Here is a 19,704-nt window from a genome sequence, read left to right on the forward strand (position 1 = left end):
TAATGGCAGAATCATATTAAAAACTGGGTGCTTAAGGGTCAAAGCTGTATAACTGAGAGGAGACCTCCACATAGCCTTTAAAGGAATGTGGAGAACCGATCCTGGGGCTTCTGACCTAATGTCCAATCCTCACTTTCTCACAGTGCACCCTGTTTGGTATCTATCTGGATACTGAACGAATGAGGATGGGCTGGAAATTTAGGATTTAGACAACCAAATTGTATTCTTATTGGCTTAAACTACAAGTAAAATGATGGTACAACATGGCAGAATTGCATTCTGGCTGGGACACTGTCCGGTTTAACAAGGCTCCCGTTGTTTTCCCAAGGGAATCAGGGTGAACAGCAAGAAGTCAGCTGCTGGAGCAATTCCTGAAACACACCCCAACTCAACATCACCAGAGTTCAAGATCGGTACTATCAACAAAGCCTAAATGGCAAAGAAATAGAACTAGCTGAGGAATTGGATAAGTACGAGATCGACATAATATAGGTGACTGAATGAAAAAGACAAAAACTGGTGAGATCTTTCTAAGCAATAAATACAATATGTTATATTCAGGCGATAGCAATCAGGAAAGTAGGAGTAGCTATAGTATTCAACATTAAATACGAGACTAATCTTCTTGAATGGTAGGCAATATCGAGTAGAGTGATGCGGACAAATATCAGAATGGGGAACTGGGATGAGAATGAGACTTATTTCTGCATATGGTCCCACAGAAGGTTCTACTAAGGTAGAATTGAAGGAATTTTTTGAGGATTTACAGAAAGCAACTGACACAATGAAAAAGTAAAAGGCTGTCCTTATTGGGGACCTAAATAGTAGAGTAGGAAATGATTGTCAGACATACAGAAATATTTTGGAAAAATTTGGAGAAAAGAGCAAAGCTAATAATAATGGCAAATACCTCTTTCAAATTCCCTTATATTAAAGGTCACACACAGCATGGATAGGATTTACAGCCACGTTCTTTATTGAGCCATTTTTTTTTTTTTTTTTTTTTTTTTTTTTTTTTTTTTTTTTTTTCAAAGAAGTCCATTGAACTGGACCTGTGACCTGCACAGCTTTGCTGCATGTTATCGGGATATGTTGAGCAATTTTATCATCCTGCAGTTGCAGCAAAGAGGGTACTTGAACACAACAGTGTTGATGCGAGATGGATCCTCCCTACATAGGACATGAAGTCTAGCAATTATTGCGTCAACATTTCACAGAGGATAGAGTAATCAGTTGCTCATTTTCTATGAAATGGCCACTGTGTTCATCAGGCTCTTGTGACTTTTGGCTTTGGGGTTAGTTACCTTAAAAGCATGGTGGTGTATTGGTGCAAAGTTCTTCACCTCACCTGATAGATTTGAAAGACAAAAATTGCACATCATATGCGATACCTTTCGACAGATTAGTTGTGTTCCACTGTAGACAAGCTGTATGGCAGTATCAGCTGTTGGTCCTGCACAAAGGCCAACATATTGAATTTCACTTCCATTGATCATCTGGATCTCCTTGCAGCATGGCAGCTCTATGTGATATGTTTTTTGTATCACATTATTTTAGGAAATGATAAAAATAAATATCATTGAATAACTTTGTCATTAACTCTGAATCATTTCACATTAATGTAATTTTCTCCTGCTCACACACCATATTTTTGTGATCAGTTGTTTTTGAACTAATTTTTTTTCTTGTTAAAATTTCTTCCCCATGATCTGGTTAGGGTAGTACCCATGAAGTCTGAGGTTATTTCGTCTACTGGTTTTCTCTACCAGTGGAGCACCCAGAGGGGGAGCCAAGCCCCCCCCAAAAAAAAAGAAAAAGGAAAAACACACTAGAAAATTTTCCAAAAATCTTTTCCTAATTAATAAAATTCATTTTTTTTTTATTTATGTTGTGTCTTGTCTTCTATTTCTATACTACTTATGAATTAGCGATCATTGCAGATGCTCAGTCATAAGTCGTGTGTGATGCATAGTGTGCATTCTTAAATCATCTACTCAACTCCCTTTCCCCCAAGATTAAACTCTGAGTGCGCTACTGCTCTCTACTGATTGCTCTGAATAGGGGTGCTTTAATTTGTAAGGCAGGGTCTTACAAATTACTTTTTTTTTTGCGGATAAGCAAAAAAAAAAAAAAGTAGTGATTTGCTTACCATCTTACCACACAAAAATAAATTTCACAGCACTAATTTTTAGAACATCTTTGAGCTAACCTAACCTAAACAAATATGGTAGCTAATATCTGCCAAAACTTAGATGAAACTGCTCCACTCCAAAGAGTGCCCGACTAGATCACACTCAATAATTAAGATAAACAAATAGAAATGTGTAGAAGATGGACCAATCAGGGCATTAGGTACATTTACAGCAAATGAAGCACATTCAGCATATGTATATAGTACCATATGTATATAGGTATATCCTACTGTATATCCTACTGTCTTTTGTTTAAGACAGTAGGTTACACTGATACTCAACATCCATGTAACCTGGAAAAACTTTGGAGTTTAATTAAGCATAGTTAATTCTTATAATTGTAATCTTCCAGTAAATCTGGTATGGATACTTAGATGCTCATTATCACTTGTGGTTATTTAGATGAGACAACTAAGCATAGTTAATTGTTATCCCTTGACATGTGTTTCCTATTCTCAACAATAACATAATGCATAAGTATTGCGGTATGTAGGAAATTTTAACCTCTGTTTCCGTTGTCTGTAATCATAATCTGGTATAATATGTTTATGATAACTGTAATAGCTCTTCTATCAACTACATAGACTGAGTTTCCACAGACATGTCATTTCCATTACTATCTAATCAGTGCTGTGTTATAAAGTTCACCGTAGTTAACAAAGAAGTGAGTAATCTATATTTTCTATACTTCAAATTTATCAATTCATTATAGTTGTAATTAAATATCGGATGTAAATTAAATTGTACTACATCAAGTGTTAAAACAGCAAACACATTTTACCAAAGGTATTATACATAAAACTGGAAGATGAGAGGAGGAGAACAAGATACTAAGTTGTGTAAAGTAGATTTTTACTTGGAGAGGGGTGGGCGAATGCCATACGTTACCAAAATGTGTTGTGAGTGCTAGGAGTGTGAATGAGTAAAGTTCAGTATGATATATTACTTGCTTAGCGAGACCATCTCCTCCATTGAATCTGCCTGCACAGAAATTTTTTTTATAGTGATAATAATTAATATGTACATTTAAAGTTTAAGCACTTCATATTAAATATTATAATTTTGTAATGTTTTCAGTTGAATAATATGTTGCATTCAAAGAATGCAGCAGTGTTTCTTAATTTTGGTAGAGTGTAACTTTTAGAGTAAACTTGTTAGGGCTGCTGGTGTGGTTTGTAACATTTTGTTTTTAAAATGCTATTAAGGATGAAGTAGTTTATCTCATTTCTGTTTGCTTCATTTTAATGCAAATGCAATTAGGAAATTTTACTCACAAATTATGCACAGCAAATGACTTATCAGCTTATATCAAAAACAGCTATATATTAACCAGGCTGGTATCATTGCATTTCTGCAGCAAGCTGGTCTGGTTGTCCAAGTGTATATAATCTCTTTCTTGTATAATGTGGAGTATCTATAACTAGAGAGTAACACGTATGCAACAGTAAAATAAATTTTATGATGTAAAGATTTTGTGTTATGTATCATAAAACATCTGTACAGTTATCAAGCAACAATAGGAATTGAATTAGAAAACAGTACAGTGCATGCTTAAATTGGAATCCCTCAAAGTATACAGTCACATGTTAATGGATTAAAACTATTGGGCTGAATTTAAAATTAATTAAATTAAAATATATAGGAGATAAATTTATTTAATACAATTGAGAATAACAATTTCCAAAACTATGATAAAGAGCCAAGAGGCTATTTTTTTCTGGCAGCGTAAATTAAGTTAAGGGGATAATAAATCCCTCATTATTTTAAAGCCGGATACAAAACTTGGAGATCGAAGTCTAAGAGTTTCATGCCGAAGAACTATCAGCAATCAGCGAGTCCAAGTGTAAGTCAACACCTGGGTAGTACAACACTAGTCATCTCGGAGCAAAGGTGGAGCAAGATCCACCACTATCCTTAATATTTTCTCATAAGCTCCTAGGAGATGTATTACTGTTTTACATTATGAAGAGAGGTCACTACCCAGACCGGTTTCGACCTTTATTGAGGTCTCATCAGTGAGTAGGTAGACCTGGATAATACCAAGGTTTAAGTGAACCGAACTTACATACCCTTACTATACGAATTGCCAGAACGGTGTACCCATATATTATTACTACGATAAAGAGCCAAGAGGCTATTTTTTTCCCGGCAGTGTAAATTAAGTTAAGGGGATAATAAATCCCTCATTATTTTAAAGCCGGATACGAAACTCTGAGATTGAAATCTAAGAGTTTCATGCTGAAGAACTATTGGTGAGTCCAAGCATAAGTCAACACCTGGGTAGTACAACACTAGGGCAACTCAGAGCATATTAAGGGTAGTGATGGAGCTTGCTCCACCTTTGCTCCAAGTTGCCCTAGTGTTGTATTACCCAGATGTTGACTTACGCTTGGACTCGCCGATAGTTCTTCGGCATGAAACTCTTAGATTTCGATCTCCGAATTTCATATCCGGCTTTAAAATAATGAGCGATTTATTATCCTCTTAACTTAATTTACACCGCCGGAAAAAAATAGAGCCTCTTGGGTCTTCATCGTAGTAGTAATATATGGGTACACCATTCTGGCAGGTTCGTATAGTAAGGGTATGTAAGTTCGGTTCACTTAAACCTTGGTATTATCCAGGTCTACCTACTCACTGATGAGACCTCAATAAAGGTCGAAACCGGTCTGGGTAGTGACCTCTCTTCATAATGTAAAACAGTAATACATCTCCTAGGAGCTTATGAGAAAATATTAAGGATAGTGATGGAGCTTGCTCCACCTTTGCTCCGAGTTGACCTAGTGTTGTACTACCCAGGTGTTGACTTACACTTGGACTCGCTGATAGTTCTTCGGCATGAAACTCTTAGATTTCAATCTCTGAGTTTCGTATCTGGCTTTAAAATAATGAGGGATTTATTATCCCCTTAATTTTATTTCCCAACTTTTGGAATAGTGGACAGTTATTACAATTGAGATTAGATTTATGGAGTAGGGCTTCAGCACTTTCTTCATTTTAAATTTATTTTATTTTTATATTTTTATTTTTTTATTTTAAATTAATTTTAAATTCACCCCAATAGTTTTAATTCATTAATGCACAACTGTATACCTAGAGGGATTCCAATTTAAACATATGCTCTACTGTTTTCTAATTAAATTCCTATTGTTTGATAATTGTACTGATGATGTCTTATGATACATAGGATGAAATATTTACATAATAAAATTTTAAATTTATTTTACTGTGGCATACATGTTATTCACTAGTTATATAATCTCTGCCCTTTAACCAACAGTCTGCCAGTCCAAAAATTGTGTTATATATATTTTATTAAAGAGTAAGAAATCGTTGGTGAAATTTATTCCCTGCATATAAAATAGTTTCTTTTCTTGTATTTATGTTATTTGAAGCTTCTGTAGCTCATTCAATTTCCACAATGCTCTTTGGTTGGAAAGACCTAGATCAAATCTCATTCTAAGATGCAAAGATCCTTTATCAGGGCTTTTCAACTGAAGGTGAGTTGAAATGGGAATAGCAGGGTTTTTCCTTCCAGAAACTCTGGTTTTTCATCCTGCATATTTCTAATAATCTTTTGCTACAGTAGTTATAATAACTTTGTATATTTCCTTTTCAGTCTCTTTATTCATATCATTAATCCTGCTCTAGCTCTCTCTTCTCTTCCAACTCTGCATATCTGTGCATAATGTTCTGATTCTTTTGTTCGTCTTTTCTTTTTTTTTTGTTTCAGTGATTATTGTCAAATTAACTTTTACCTTCTTTAGTTCTACATTTTGTTCTTCCCAACATTCTTGGTGGCATTTCTGATTTTTCTCTTTATTTGTTTTCAGAAACCATTTATAAGATGATTTCCCTCAAGATAGTTACCAGCTAAAATGAGGTAAGCCTGGTGAGGTTTTCACCTTGGTCTTCAGACTGGTACTAGGCAAGGCATTTTCTCCAATCCAGATGTAATGGTTAATGGTTGTCAGAGCCCTATTTGTTTACTTCAGGCTGCACCACACAGAAGTGGGGATGACATTTGATTGGGTGAGGCTATTTTTGCAGCAGCCCATATATTAACCATGTACATAAAAAAAAAAAAAAAGTTTACATAAGATGTGTGTGTATGTACATACACCAAAAAATTTAACATTGGATAATTGGTGAGAGTTCAAAGTCATTATTTTCCAGAAGTTAGATATTTTTTTAAATAATCATTCCAGTTAAGATGGGGTTGACTGTGAAGAGCTTCATAGCATTCTTTGAAGTCTTTCAAATTTAAAAGCACTTTATAAGAGCTTGTGGCTAGCTGAAATATGTTCTGCAAGAGTAGATTTCTCAGATTGGACAAAAAGATGTGATCCATATGTTCTGATCATCAGATGTCTACTGTATGACCACTCTGGAGACCTTGTAGGAACAAGGAATCTGGTACACTGCTGAGTGAGCCAAGTGAGGAAGTTTGTCTTTAATGGAAGGCCAGCTCAAGAAAATCTTGTTTACTGGCTTGAAGGTTGTCTGGAATTCAAAAATGTAAAAACTTTTCTTTGGAAAAATATATGAAAAAAAAATGGTTAAACTCTTAATTCTGTTAGACCAATCATATCTGGTGCACCCTTTGAGAATATACACCAGAAAATGGCTTTTTTCCCCTTAAACTGTTCAATCTAATAAATCTTCTTAATAAAAATAATATTCTCTCATAATCAAGATATGGCAGACATTATTACATTAATAAACATAAATAATTAGGTATTCCCACGTGTGTTTTTCATTCTTTATATATATATATTCTTGTGATTTATGAAGATTTAGTGCTGAGTGAGAGTGATAAAAATTACTAGTCTAGTTAGTCAGGTGGATAGTCTTTCTACTCTCCAGCTTAGGCTTTCAGTTTTAATTTCATTCGTTACAGGGATGGAAAGTTTGTGAATTGTTTACATTGCTGTGTGTACATGTGTGTGAAATGCCACTTATTTGAAGCATAATATAGCTTGAAAATGCCTTTTTTTTTTTGCCTTCAGAACAAGGTATGAATTTATGGCCCTTATATCACCTGTTTAACTAAATGCACTATAGGTTTAAAACTTTTATTTGGTCAGGATTGTGATATATAAAATAATTTTTAATTTTGATATGTGACTATTATCAGTTTATAATTGTGAATTAATTTGATGTAATAAAACTAATTTTGATAGGATGACTTACTTCTCAGACATTGAAATTGGTATAATCTGATTTACCATTTGTTTTCTGTAATCTCTGTTCTTTTCTGCATAATTTTGATTGGTATATATATTACCTAACATGCTAAAATGTTCTACTGAGATCTTTTGATAAACTGTACAGTTGTCCAGTACTTGCCTTTTGATTTATTATTTTTATTTTAATGGCCTATACTAGTTTTTTTTTTCTCCACTCAGTTGATTTCTGCTACATTTGCCAAAGGCAAATATGATCTGCAAAAAAAAAAAAAAGTTTTGCTCTAATTCTCATGTTATGGTCATGAAAACAATTCTACTATACCTGACACACATAACATTACCCTTTATGGGTTCTGTTGAAAAATCCAGAATGTAGCATACTGGTTCATTCTCATCTATAAACACCACTTGTGCTCATGCAAGAATTCAAATACAGGTAACCCTCGTATAACACTGTACTTATACAACACGGTTTCGATATAATGCGGTACTTATACAACGTGGTTTTGATAAAAACACAGTCTACAAATTGTAGTAACCATTTATCTTTTCATTTGTTTTTCACCACATGACTTAAAAATCAAATTTTATTTTCGTTAAATTTGCATCTGCCCTTATCGTGCATGTAGTTATAAGTAGCGAATTTATATTAGGGGAAATACCCTTTAGCATGCATGTACGTCAATTACCGTATAAAGTGTTTATTGTTGAAAATTGCCTTCGTTTTCTGCCAGGAAAGCACATTAAAAATCATAAGTGGGTTAATCTCAAGTTGAACACTTTATTTTCTGGTGAGTTACATAATTAATATGTAATGCATTTTTTATGTAAAAAATTTATTTTTATAGTAATGGTCACAAACTACAACAAAAGGGAAAAACCAATATTGAAAAGAAAATTAATTTCTCTCAAAGAAAAAATTAAAATCATTGCTTAAATAAAAGAGCCAATCAGCTTCACTTCGGCGATGTAACATTATTTAAATTTTTTGATTCCGATCTTTGAGTTTCTTATTCGGCTTTGAAATAATGTGGGATTTAATATCCCCTTAATTTAAATAAAATTAAAATCATTGATCGGCTGAAATTTGGAGAAAAACCAGGAGTTGTTGCAAGGACTTCGAATTTAAATGAATCAACAATTCGAACAATCAAACAAAATGAACATAAAAATCTGAGAAAGTGTTATTGCTGGGTCAACGATAGGTGCAAAGCACGTTGCTCGTGTACGCGATATTCTAATGGAAAAAATTGAGAAATCTCTAATGATTTGGATAGAAGATTGCGCTCAAAAGAAAATTCCTTTGTATGGAAATCGTATTAAACAAAAAGCTCTCAAAGTTTATAAACATTTATAGTGCAGACCAGGTGTTCAATGTTCCAATGAATCTGAGTCATATTGGAAAAAAATGCAAAAACGCACCTATATTTCAAAAAATGAAAGATCAGCTCCTGGATTCAAAGTTTCCAAAGACAGAATTACTCTACTGTTTTGTAGTAATGCATGAGGATTACATGACAAAACCAATGTTTATTAACCGATCCTCAAATCCTCGTGCTACGAAAGATTAAAATATGTGCTTTATTTTATTTTGCCTAAAACATTTATGCATTATGTGCAATGAAGTTTACGTACAATTTGTAATTTTTACAATTTTATATTATACTAGGCATTTGTTTCATAGTTTATATGTTTTCTTCACTTAAATGAATGACTTGAATTAAATAAAAATATATTTTTGTTGGATGTCATTGTTGTTTATATAATTTAAAAAAAAATGATATCGGAACATAACCCTACTTTTTCTATGTGATCTGAGTCTTGCATAACGCAATTTATATAACGCGGCATTTCTGTGGAATATCCGCGTTATATTCTCTCATATCCTAATATCCGCGTTATACAAGGGTTACCTGTACTGTATGAAGAGAGGATTTTTTTTTTCTTGCAAAACATGCAATACTGACAATATTTGTAACTGACAGCTCTAATACTCTATAGTGTTTCATGGTCTTAACTGCCTCTGATAATTTGAAATAACCTAGCTCTGTCTCCTATTTTTTTTTTTTTTTTGCATCCACCATGATGTTTCCCATGAAGTAAATTTTTGACAATTCTATAGGAATTTATGCAAGAAATGTCAAGCATTAAATTTAATTTCCGTGTTGTTATTTTTCTGATTTACATGTCTGTATTTAATGCTGTCCCACTGTTTTCTTCCTTAGTTTTGACAGTATTATTCACCTTTTACCAGTAATATCTATATTTCTGATTTCTTCTTTCACAGACAGTTTCATCTTATGCTTGTGAATTTTTTTTAAAATTTAGATCCATGCCAGCAAGAGAATGCTTTCTGTATGTTATTATTCTTTTCAATATTAATAACATAAGAGCATACTTTTTTTTCCATCTGTTTTCTTTTCTTATCGAATCTGTCTGTGAAGCACTTATTATTTGTGAAAAAACGATTCTACATTATAGTCCTCCAGAAAAGTTTTTAGACTCATATTAATCTCCTACCACATCTGAATTCATGCTCTATCTTTCATTTAATGAACAGGATGCAAGTTTTTATTATATTCTAAGTTTGCCATAGTTTTCTTGAAGTACCTCAAGAAAAAGGACCATCAGTAATGAAAATTGCCTTATAATTAGACAGCAGTTAGATTAATATTAACTTTCATATTAAAATTTAGAAATTCACTTTTAATGCATTTGAGACATTCTAAATAAATGTATTTAAATTAATTTTTTTTCAGGGAATCTTGCTTGTTTCAAAACTAATTGATGAATATAGTCTGGATGTAGTTCAAGCTTACATGTTACATATACAAGTAAGTATACAACACCTTTTTTAGGAAACTTATCATTTGGGAGTTGTTATCATTGTTTAAGTAATAATGTTTTCTGCACATGTTGAAACATGTATAAAAGTAGACAAGAAATGATAGCAAAGTAGGAAAGACCTCTACATATATTTAAGGGATGAACAGAAATGACCAAGACTGCTAAACATTGTCTAGTCCTCACTTTCCAGTGTTAAGTCTGTCTGTCCTGTGTGTGTGTGTGTGTGTGTTGGCACAGTGCAATCAAATGTCATACTGGTTGGACATCACCTTGTTAAATAAGGGTCCGCTGTTTATATTAGGAACCAGAGCAAACAGTGAAAAGTCGGCTAATGGAATAATCTCAAAACTCAGCAGAATTGAAGACAGTTTGTGTCAGCATGAAAACAGCTTCAGTGTAAAATTGGTAGGCTAGTAGAGAAACTACAGAAATTACAAGTCTTCTTTTTCTTGAAGTTACCAAGAAAAACAAGACAAAAACAGGTGAGATACTTCCAAATAATAACCATAAGATGTTATATTTGGAAAGCACTGATCATAGAAAAGGAGTAATAAACATTGAGATTTCTTTATTGCAGGCAATTTCAAAGTGATGGGAGTGAATTTCAGAATGGGAATTAGAACATGAATTTTTTTTGCCTTGAATCTCACATGAGATTATTATTAATATATTATTATTATTACTACTACTACCACCTTCAGGGAGTGCTACTGACCCTCAGGGAGTCAGGGACTTATCAAAGCCTTGTAAAGAGACAAAATGACTTCCTTTTTCTTACATTTCAGCATTGCAGTTATCCTCTGAGTTGTATTTGCAATCTTTGCTATATGGCCCTTGAACTTCAATTTCTCATCTACTAAAACTAAGATCTCTAGTCTGTTTCTTCTAGCATAATCTCACCAATATAATATTACATTGAATATCTCATTACACCAATTCTGCCTATCATTGCATCATCAGCAAACAGCTGTATGTCATCTTTCAAATCCTTCCCTATGTCTTTGATGTAAAGATTGAATAACAGTGAACCAAGGATTGATCCATGGGGTACACTGCTGGTCATTATGTATCTTGCAGACTCGCATTTCCCCATATACCACATTTTCTTTCATATGTCAGTAGAGCCATCCTCTCATCCATTCTAATAGTTTATAATCCAATCCCATATCCTGCAACTTCTACAACAGCCTTCTATGTTATATCCTATCAGAAGCCTTAACGGAGTCTAGTAGTATCATGTTGTATCCATTCCCCCTTGTCTAACTCAACCATTACTAAGAGAAGGTTGTGTTTGAGCAACTTGCTCAAACTCAACCTTCTCTTAGTTAACCCATGCTGTTCACTACAAAGCATAGATTCTCTATGAATCCATTTCTGTATGCAATCTCTTACCAACTTTTTTTCAAAATCTTCACCATCACTACAGAAATACTGATAGGTTGATACTTAGACACATTAGTCTTTGCACCACCCTTATGCAATGGGATTATCATATATTCTTTGATATTTGATACATTCTTTGATATCCTGTTGAATCTTTCCTGTGCTGAGATTCAAATTATACAGCCAGATCAAAGTTGGGAAGAGCTATGAGGAGTAGAATGGATATTGTTGCCTTGCAAGAGGACTTGAATGGACAAGTGTGTGGGTATGTCAGTTCAGTGTAGCAAAGTGTAAGGTTTTAAAATTTGGGAAGCAAAGATGGGATGCAGAGTATAATATTGGTGGGGATATCCTAGAGGAGGTGGAGGAGATGAAATATTTGCAGGTGATGGATAAGGATCTGAAATTTTGGGGACAATTTTGCTAAAATTGTGAAGACAGCACAGCAGATTATGGCAATGATGCAGAGAACATCGACATGTTATGATTCCATTGAACAAGGCTTTGATCAGACTGCATATGAATTTTTGAAAACCATGTGACACAAATTTGGTCACATGGTTTTCAAAAGGATAATGAGTTGTTGGAGAGGATTCAGAGATGACTGAGTAAGTCAGTTTTGGGTCTCTTGAATGTTTAGTATGAAGACAACTGTGAGAATGCAAATTGCAAAGCCTGGTGGATAGGAGGAGGAGAGAGGACATGATTAATATGAGACATAAATTGGTAAGGAGTAATTACCAAATGAATGTGCATGAAATTTTTCATAGAATGGCTGGAGACAGGGAGAGAACAAGAGGCCATCCCTGGAAACTATATAAGTAGGGTGTAAGGAGTAGGTTTTTTACATTGAGAGTGGTGGGTAATTGGGATGCATTGCCAGAAAATGTGGTGAGTGCAGATGCAGCAAATGCATTTAAGTCAAGTTATCATGAACTTTGTGTGTGTGTGTGTGTGTGTGTGTGAGAGAGACCTCCTGCAATAAGTTTCTTGATTCCATTGAGGCCTGATGATGATGATAATAATAAAATATATGGCACTGAAAAAAAAAATCCAGTGACTGGAACCATGCAACTCTGATCCCCATTTTTAAAATAGGAAGTTAGAATAACTATGACAACTACAGAGGAATTATTATATGCCAAAATACTGAAGCGCTGAATCAACCCTATTCTGGAATAATGAAAACAAAATGGCTTTAGATAAAGGAAGATCCTGCATAGATCCTATATATATATATATATATATATATATATATATATATATATATCCTCAAACTACTAATTGAGAAAAGATGATTTGACTTATAAATACATCTAGCATTCATAAATTATTTAAAAAGAAAAAACTATTGACAAGATAGACTGATATAACTTTCATCCACTCTAAAGCCTATACAAGAAAACAGAAATAAGCATAAAAATAGTCAAGAATAGAACCAAAACATTTGAGCTAATAACAAGAGGACTTAAAAAAAATTTCCTCTATATCCAATATTATTTGGAATATATATATATTTATATTCCAAATAATATTGGAGAATGGCTGAATGACAGATATCAAAAAGTGGGGATTGGGTGTAAGACTGTGGTATTTAAGGTAACCAGTGATGTACCAGTCCTTGGTTCACTGTTATTCAATCTGTACATTAATGACATTGGAAAAGATCTGACAGGCAAACAGCTATTTGCTGATGATACAAAGATAGGTAGGGTATCAGGAATGCAGCTGGCATTCAGTACCTGCAGAATTATTTGAATAGGCTGGAATTGTAGACATTGGAAAATAGTTGTCAGTTCAATGTTAGTAAATGTCAAGTCATGCACTTCGGTCAGACTAGATATCCAATATCATATTATATTGGTGGGATTATGTCAGAAGAAATTGATCAGGCTAGGGATCTTGGAGTTTTAGTAGATAGGAAATTGAAGTTCAAGGGCCATATAGCAAAGCTTGCAAATACAACTCAGAGGATAATTGCAGTGCTGAAATTAACTTTGACATGTAAAGAAGGTTGTCATTTTTCTTCTGTACAAGGCCTTGATAAGAGCTCACTTGGACTCTTGTGCACAGGTCTGGTCTCCTTGTTTCTATGGTGATTCTGATACAGTGGGTAGAGTGTAAAAGTGATACCAGGATTGTGGAATACTGATTATGAAGACAGATTGAGAATTTGTAGGTTGCAAACAGTAGAAAGAGAGGTGATATAATTGAGACACAAACTTCTAAAAGGGTCATACAGGATTTCAGTTGATGAAGGATGGAGAAAGGACGAGAGGGCATCCTTGGAAGCTGAGAATGTATGCTATCAAGAAAGGATGAAATCTTGATTTTTCTCTCATAGAGTGATGCATGATTGGAAGATTACCATTGAATGTTGTGTGAATGAATTCAACAAGTGTTACAGCTGGATGAGTCCCTGATTCCATAGAGGGCTCTTTTAATAATCACCATCATCACACTTTCAAGGATTTAGGCCCAGAGTGGCCTGTTCAGGCCTTAGAAGTCATTGTTGAATCTCTTTAGAGGACATTGTGGTTTTCTTTTTCCTAATTGGAATATAAAAATGCATCAAGAAAAAAGCAAATTACATTGGCTATGGACTAAGAACTGAAGTGAATTTGCAAACGTGCATTGGTGTCTAGACAACAGGATGCCGAAAGATTAAGTCTAATTGGTTCTTAATAATATTATTTTAGAATGCAAATTCTTAAAAGGATTTGCACATTATTATCCCTTGGAATTACTAATTGTAATCTCTCAACTGGCTTGTTTGCTATGTCATTCTCATTCAAGGCAAAAGAGCATTATAATAAGTGCCACTGGGTGAGATTATTACTTGACAAAACGTTTTTATAGAGATGTACATACAGTACTGACTTTAATAGAGCAGTCATAGAGTGAAGCAAAATCAAAATTCTGTCAGACACTTAAGTGCTAGGCCTACTTACTTAATGAAATGTTTGAAATGGTAAGTATAAATGAAAGAAATATACATTAAAATGACAAGAACATGATAAAATAAGATACAAATGTACAAAGGCATTAATTTGCTTCAAGAAGCATATAATGTATATGTTAAAATAATTATAAAAAAAAATATTTAAAAACCATCTACATTTGTTCTCATTTGTGTAACAGAGTTCCATGTGGTTTTCTGTCATATGCCTTTGTAAAAATCCAGCAGAATCATTGTATAGCCATTTCTTTTATCCAACTTAGCTGTTACTCTTATAAAAAAAAGTTAGTAAATTACTATGGCATGACTGACCCTTAACAAAGCCACATTGCTCCTCATACAATATCATGTTTTTATCCACTTGAATCCTCTTTTTGACCAATTTTTCCATACTTTTAACATCACACCTGAGATACTGAATGATCTATAATTTGCTACTGCAATCTTAGAACTTTCCTTCTTCTTCTTATAGCTTTACAACTCTTTATGAGTTTTAGCTTGCAAAACAATTTTTAGCCATTCTTTTTTTTTCTGTACAATATTCTTCCAATTCTTAACTTTTAAAGTTGTAAGATCTTTTTGTACATCATCAACATCTTTTTCTTGGTCTACCTTTCTTCCTTTGTCCTAATGGTTTCCATTCAAATATTTTTTAACTCCTCTATTTTTTTCCATTCTTTCTATATGTCCCAACTATGCTATTCTTTGTGTCTTTATATCTTCATCGTTAATTAGTTGTTCAAGTTCATTATTTGTTCTAATTCTCCATATTCCATTTTCTTCTTTTATAGGTCCATATATTTTCCTTAATATTTTCCTTTCAAAGATTCTCAGTCTATATCTTTTTGTGTTAATGGAATTTATGGAGATGTACATCTCCATAAATTCCACATTTCACATCCATATGTTGTTACAAGTCTTATAATTGTTTTATAAAGTTTTAATTTAGAATTACGATTAAGAATCTTATTACTCATTAACTTTTTATAAATATAATAACGCTTATTTCCAGGCATGATTCTACTATTAATTTCTTCGGATATATTATTGTTTGTTGTTATTAATGAACCTAAATATTTAAAACTGTCTAAAACTTCAAAAGTGTATTCACCTATATTATATCTTGTAATATTTTTATTTATTGTCTTTCCACATTGCATATATTTAGTCTTCTGTTCATTAATTTGTAATCCAACTTCTTTAGCATTTCTATTAAGTTCTTCCAATTTCTCTTCTAAATTTTTTCTTCTGTGACTTATTATTGCTATATCGTCTGAATATGCACATATTTGTATTAATTTATTATTAATAAATCCTCTCATATTTAACTTTCTTAATACTGCTTCAAGTACCAAATTAAATAAACTTGCTGAAAGTACATCTCCTTGTTTTAATCCGCAGTTTATTTCAAAGGGGTCTGTTAATTCCCCTTGTATTTTAACTACTGCTTTAGATCCTTCTAATGTAATTTTAATGTCACATATGTTACAGCAGTAACCTCACTTGGATGATATACTCTTGCAAAGTGGTCACTCATTAAGGTTAATCTTCCATAGTCATTCTTCCTCTTATGCCATGGAAGAACTCTTTGGGATTTCCTTTGGCAGGCTTAATTAGATTTTTCTTGTTATCTGCTTTTGCCTTCCTTACCATGCTGGTCACCTTTCTTGTCTGAACTTGTATACTGTTCATGCGTTTGCTGGTCACTTTCTCCTTATATAACCTCCACAGCTTTTTCTTCTTCTGCAGCTCATACTTAATGATATTACTCACCTATCTGATTCCTACCTGATTAACTCTCTTTACCTTAAGTATATAATTTAATATTGCTTCCTCTAGATACCCCTTAACTATCCTCCGTGTACTACTAACATCCTTCCCTTGCAATGTCTTATGCCATGGCACAGAGTCAAGCTTCCTCCTAAGCTTGTCATAATTACTTGCCTTGTAGTTGCACACATCCCGTTCTTGACAATATTCCTCATGTTTTACAATTTCCCAAGTCCACTTTGGTTATGAATAACTCTTCTGATCCTCTGACCAGATATCCAATACTCTCACATCCTTAGTCCCCTCCATCACATGGCACTTTAAGTAATTATCTCTCAGTAGATGTATAAATTCCATCTCCTTCCTGCCATGTGATTTTTCTTCCTTCCAGTCTATTTCTGCATAGTTGAAGTCCACCCATAATCACTTGACCTGCACTTGTACTAATTTGCCAGTGCATGTCTTCCCAATCTTCAATAAAATCCCCCTCCCCCGGCCTATAGCAATAACCAACTGTATATTTTATCTTACTGGCCTTGGTTTCACACCAGACTGCTTCAAATGAACAGCCACCCTCCCACCTATCTCCTCTATTTTTTTAGCTCAATTCATTCGTTATCATCAGCAGTTCCCCTCCCATTCTCTTTTCTCTGTCTTCTTGGAAGTTTATTTTGCACTTGGTTAGACTATAATAAATTTAGTTTAATCCTTTATCCAAGTGTGAGCAAACAAAGTTTGCACCTGAAAATATCTTCAGGACTGAGGCAAGGTTATGCATCTGTTGGCAACTCATAGCAAAGGTGGGACCAAGCTCTCATCACTCGTCTCAGTATCTCCCACTATGCAAAGCACATCTCCTTGCGGACATGTATAATGCTATGCATTGAGGAAAGGGCCACTACCCAACTGGTTCTGTTTCCCACTGACGAGACATTTATTGAGGTCTCGTCAGTGGGAGGCAGACCCAGCAGTGGTGACACTAAGGCAGAAGCAATGGAGAGGTCATATTTACCTATAGTGGCCCTTTCCTCAATGCATAGCATTATACATGTCTGCAAGGAGATGTGCTTTGCATGGTGGGAGATACTGAGACAAGAAGTGATGAGAGCTTGGTCCATCTTTGCTGCAAGTTGCCAACAGATGCACCACCTCGCCTCAGTCCTGAAGATATTTTCAGGCACAAACTTTGTTTGCTCACACTTGGATAAAGGATTAAACTAAATTTATTATTTCTCTGTCTTCCCTGAAAATACTAAACCTTTCACATTCTATCCATGTAACTACATCATCTGCTGTTAGCCAAGTCTCACTAATGTGTATAGCCTTTGGTGAGATTGCACTAACCAATGCCAAAGACTCCTTCCTCTTGTTCCTGATACTTCTGGCATTAGTATATAGAAACTGAAGCATCCCTTTAGGACCTCAATCACCCTTAATTCCTGAATTGACTACTCCTATTCAATATTTTTGCTTGAGAGACTAGATTCTGCACTTGGTCACTCACACTCACTTGCCTCATGGGTGCCTTCACACAAACTCACCTGCTTTGACCCTAATTGCTTAAGTTTTCCTGAATTTGCACTTCAGCATGCTGAGTAAACAAAGCTCTCTCTCTCTCTAGGCACCAAAACCATTTAGATGCAGGCCATCAGCATTATACAAATCCTTATTTCTATCAAACACAGACCATAGATTCACAAATCCTGCATCATCCTTTCTGCACAACCTACATATTTATTCATTTGCTACCAACGCCCTCCTCCTCAGTTCACCCCTATCATAGTGTGGCAGGAGATTTACAATCTTCACCTTCTCACTCTTCAGTTTTGCTTTATCTAATAACTCCTTTACATCCTCCCTCATAGAATACTTCTCCCTTTTCAGATCATTTGTGCCAACCAAGACAATTAGTTCTTTCGCCTTACCTTTTTGTATCCAGATGGCATGAGTAATATGAATTTTTGCACCAGGGAAACAATTTTGTTACACTTTCATTAAGTACTCTCTTGATCACTGTTTCCATACATAATTTTCTCCTTAACTTGTTTTTCTCATTTGTTCACTTGGTCTCTATTATTACTTCAGACCACCTGCTTCTTTCTATTCTCAGCCCTGCCAATCTCTTGCCACTTCTGCGACTTTTTGCTTGTTCTTTGTTTCTGTTAGTACATTGGCTTGGTTTAGTTGTTCATCAGGTTCCTCTTCTTTGTATGTGTGATGCTCTGCACATTCCCAGTAGTGATTTTCATTATATGTTCCTTCTTCCAGTTTTGTTTACCTTTTCCTGAATCATGGTCATTTCCCTGATAGTCCATGTGGCTTTTTTTTGGCTGAGACTTGAAAGTATATCAAATTTCTCCAGGACAGGTTACTAGCCTTTCCTGTCCAGGTTCTACCAGGATTTGCTATGTTAGGGTTACACTACCTGAATCCTGTTGGCAGTGCCTTGTTTGTATTTTTAAACAGGGCAGACCATGAGAAGGTGAAGTTGGCATTTGAGTGGGAGAGGATATATATTGTGCTTCACCACTCCTTCACACCCCCTATCAACCTATATGCAGCATTCATGAACTCAGTTTATTTATGTCTTCATTACTTGCTATGTCTCTCAGTGTTTTGATGTTTTGCTGTGAATTATAAACTTTTTATAACTATTAATTTATTGTTGTTAATAATGGCAGATAAAATTCACAGAAGGGTGCTGTTGCTCCAGTGAAAAGAAGATGCATAAACCTATTACATTACAATCCAAGACTAAAATTATTAAATTTAGCACTTAGTATTGAACACAGAGAGAGCACAGGCTAAACTTAACCATGCATTATTGTTGTTAAAAACAAAGATAAAGCTCTAAGTGAAATGAAAAGTACTATACTAGTTAATGCTACAGTTATGCATAACTGCGACAACCTTATTGCAAAATGGAAAAACTTTTAATGGTGTAGATTGATGACCAAACTGATTGGCAGGTTTCCTTAAGCCAAGCTATTCATAATAGCTTTTACCTTTGCATATCTTTGCTTATGTAAATGCTTTATTTACATCATTTACACATATATGACTGCTTAAAAACGTTATTAAACTTTACATACAGTACATCTATGAGGGAGGGAAAAAAAAAAAAGATTCACTATAAGATAGTTGTCTGGAACCTAACGTGTTATTTGACTAGGGTATGACTGTATTCTGAATTATGGGAGTTGCATCTTTCAGTTAGAGTAATGAAATTTAACTGTTTTAGTTTTGAATAATAAAATCTAGTATGAATACTTGAATGCTAATTATTTTATGTTGTAACCAAATTAAGAAAACATGCATATGGATAATAATCAACCATTATTTAACTCTTGCATTACTGTAATAA

At 34.2% G+C, this 19,704-nt stretch overlaps 1 protein-coding gene across 1 annotated transcript in view; it reads left to right on the forward strand.

Annotated features, from left to right (window-relative positions):
- The window catches only part of LOC150103198 (5-oxoprolinase), a 368,797-nt gene that overhangs the window by 233,685 nt on the left and 115,408 nt on the right, over window positions 1–19,704 (forward strand). Inside the window, exon 25 of the mRNA XM_090398524.1 lies at window positions 10,141–10,215. Coding sequence (XP_090254650.1) covers window positions 10,141–10,215 — 75 coding nt within the window. The remainder of the gene's footprint in view (window positions 1–10,140; window positions 10,216–19,704) is intronic.

Source organism: Typopeltis vanoorti, chromosome 9 (assembly GCF_054136105.1).
Source record: "Typopeltis vanoorti isolate ZY-2024b chromosome 9, IOZ_Tvanoo_1.0, whole genome shotgun sequence".
Classification (NCBI taxonomy): domain Eukaryota; kingdom Metazoa; phylum Arthropoda; class Arachnida; order Uropygi; family Thelyphonidae; genus Typopeltis; species Typopeltis vanoorti.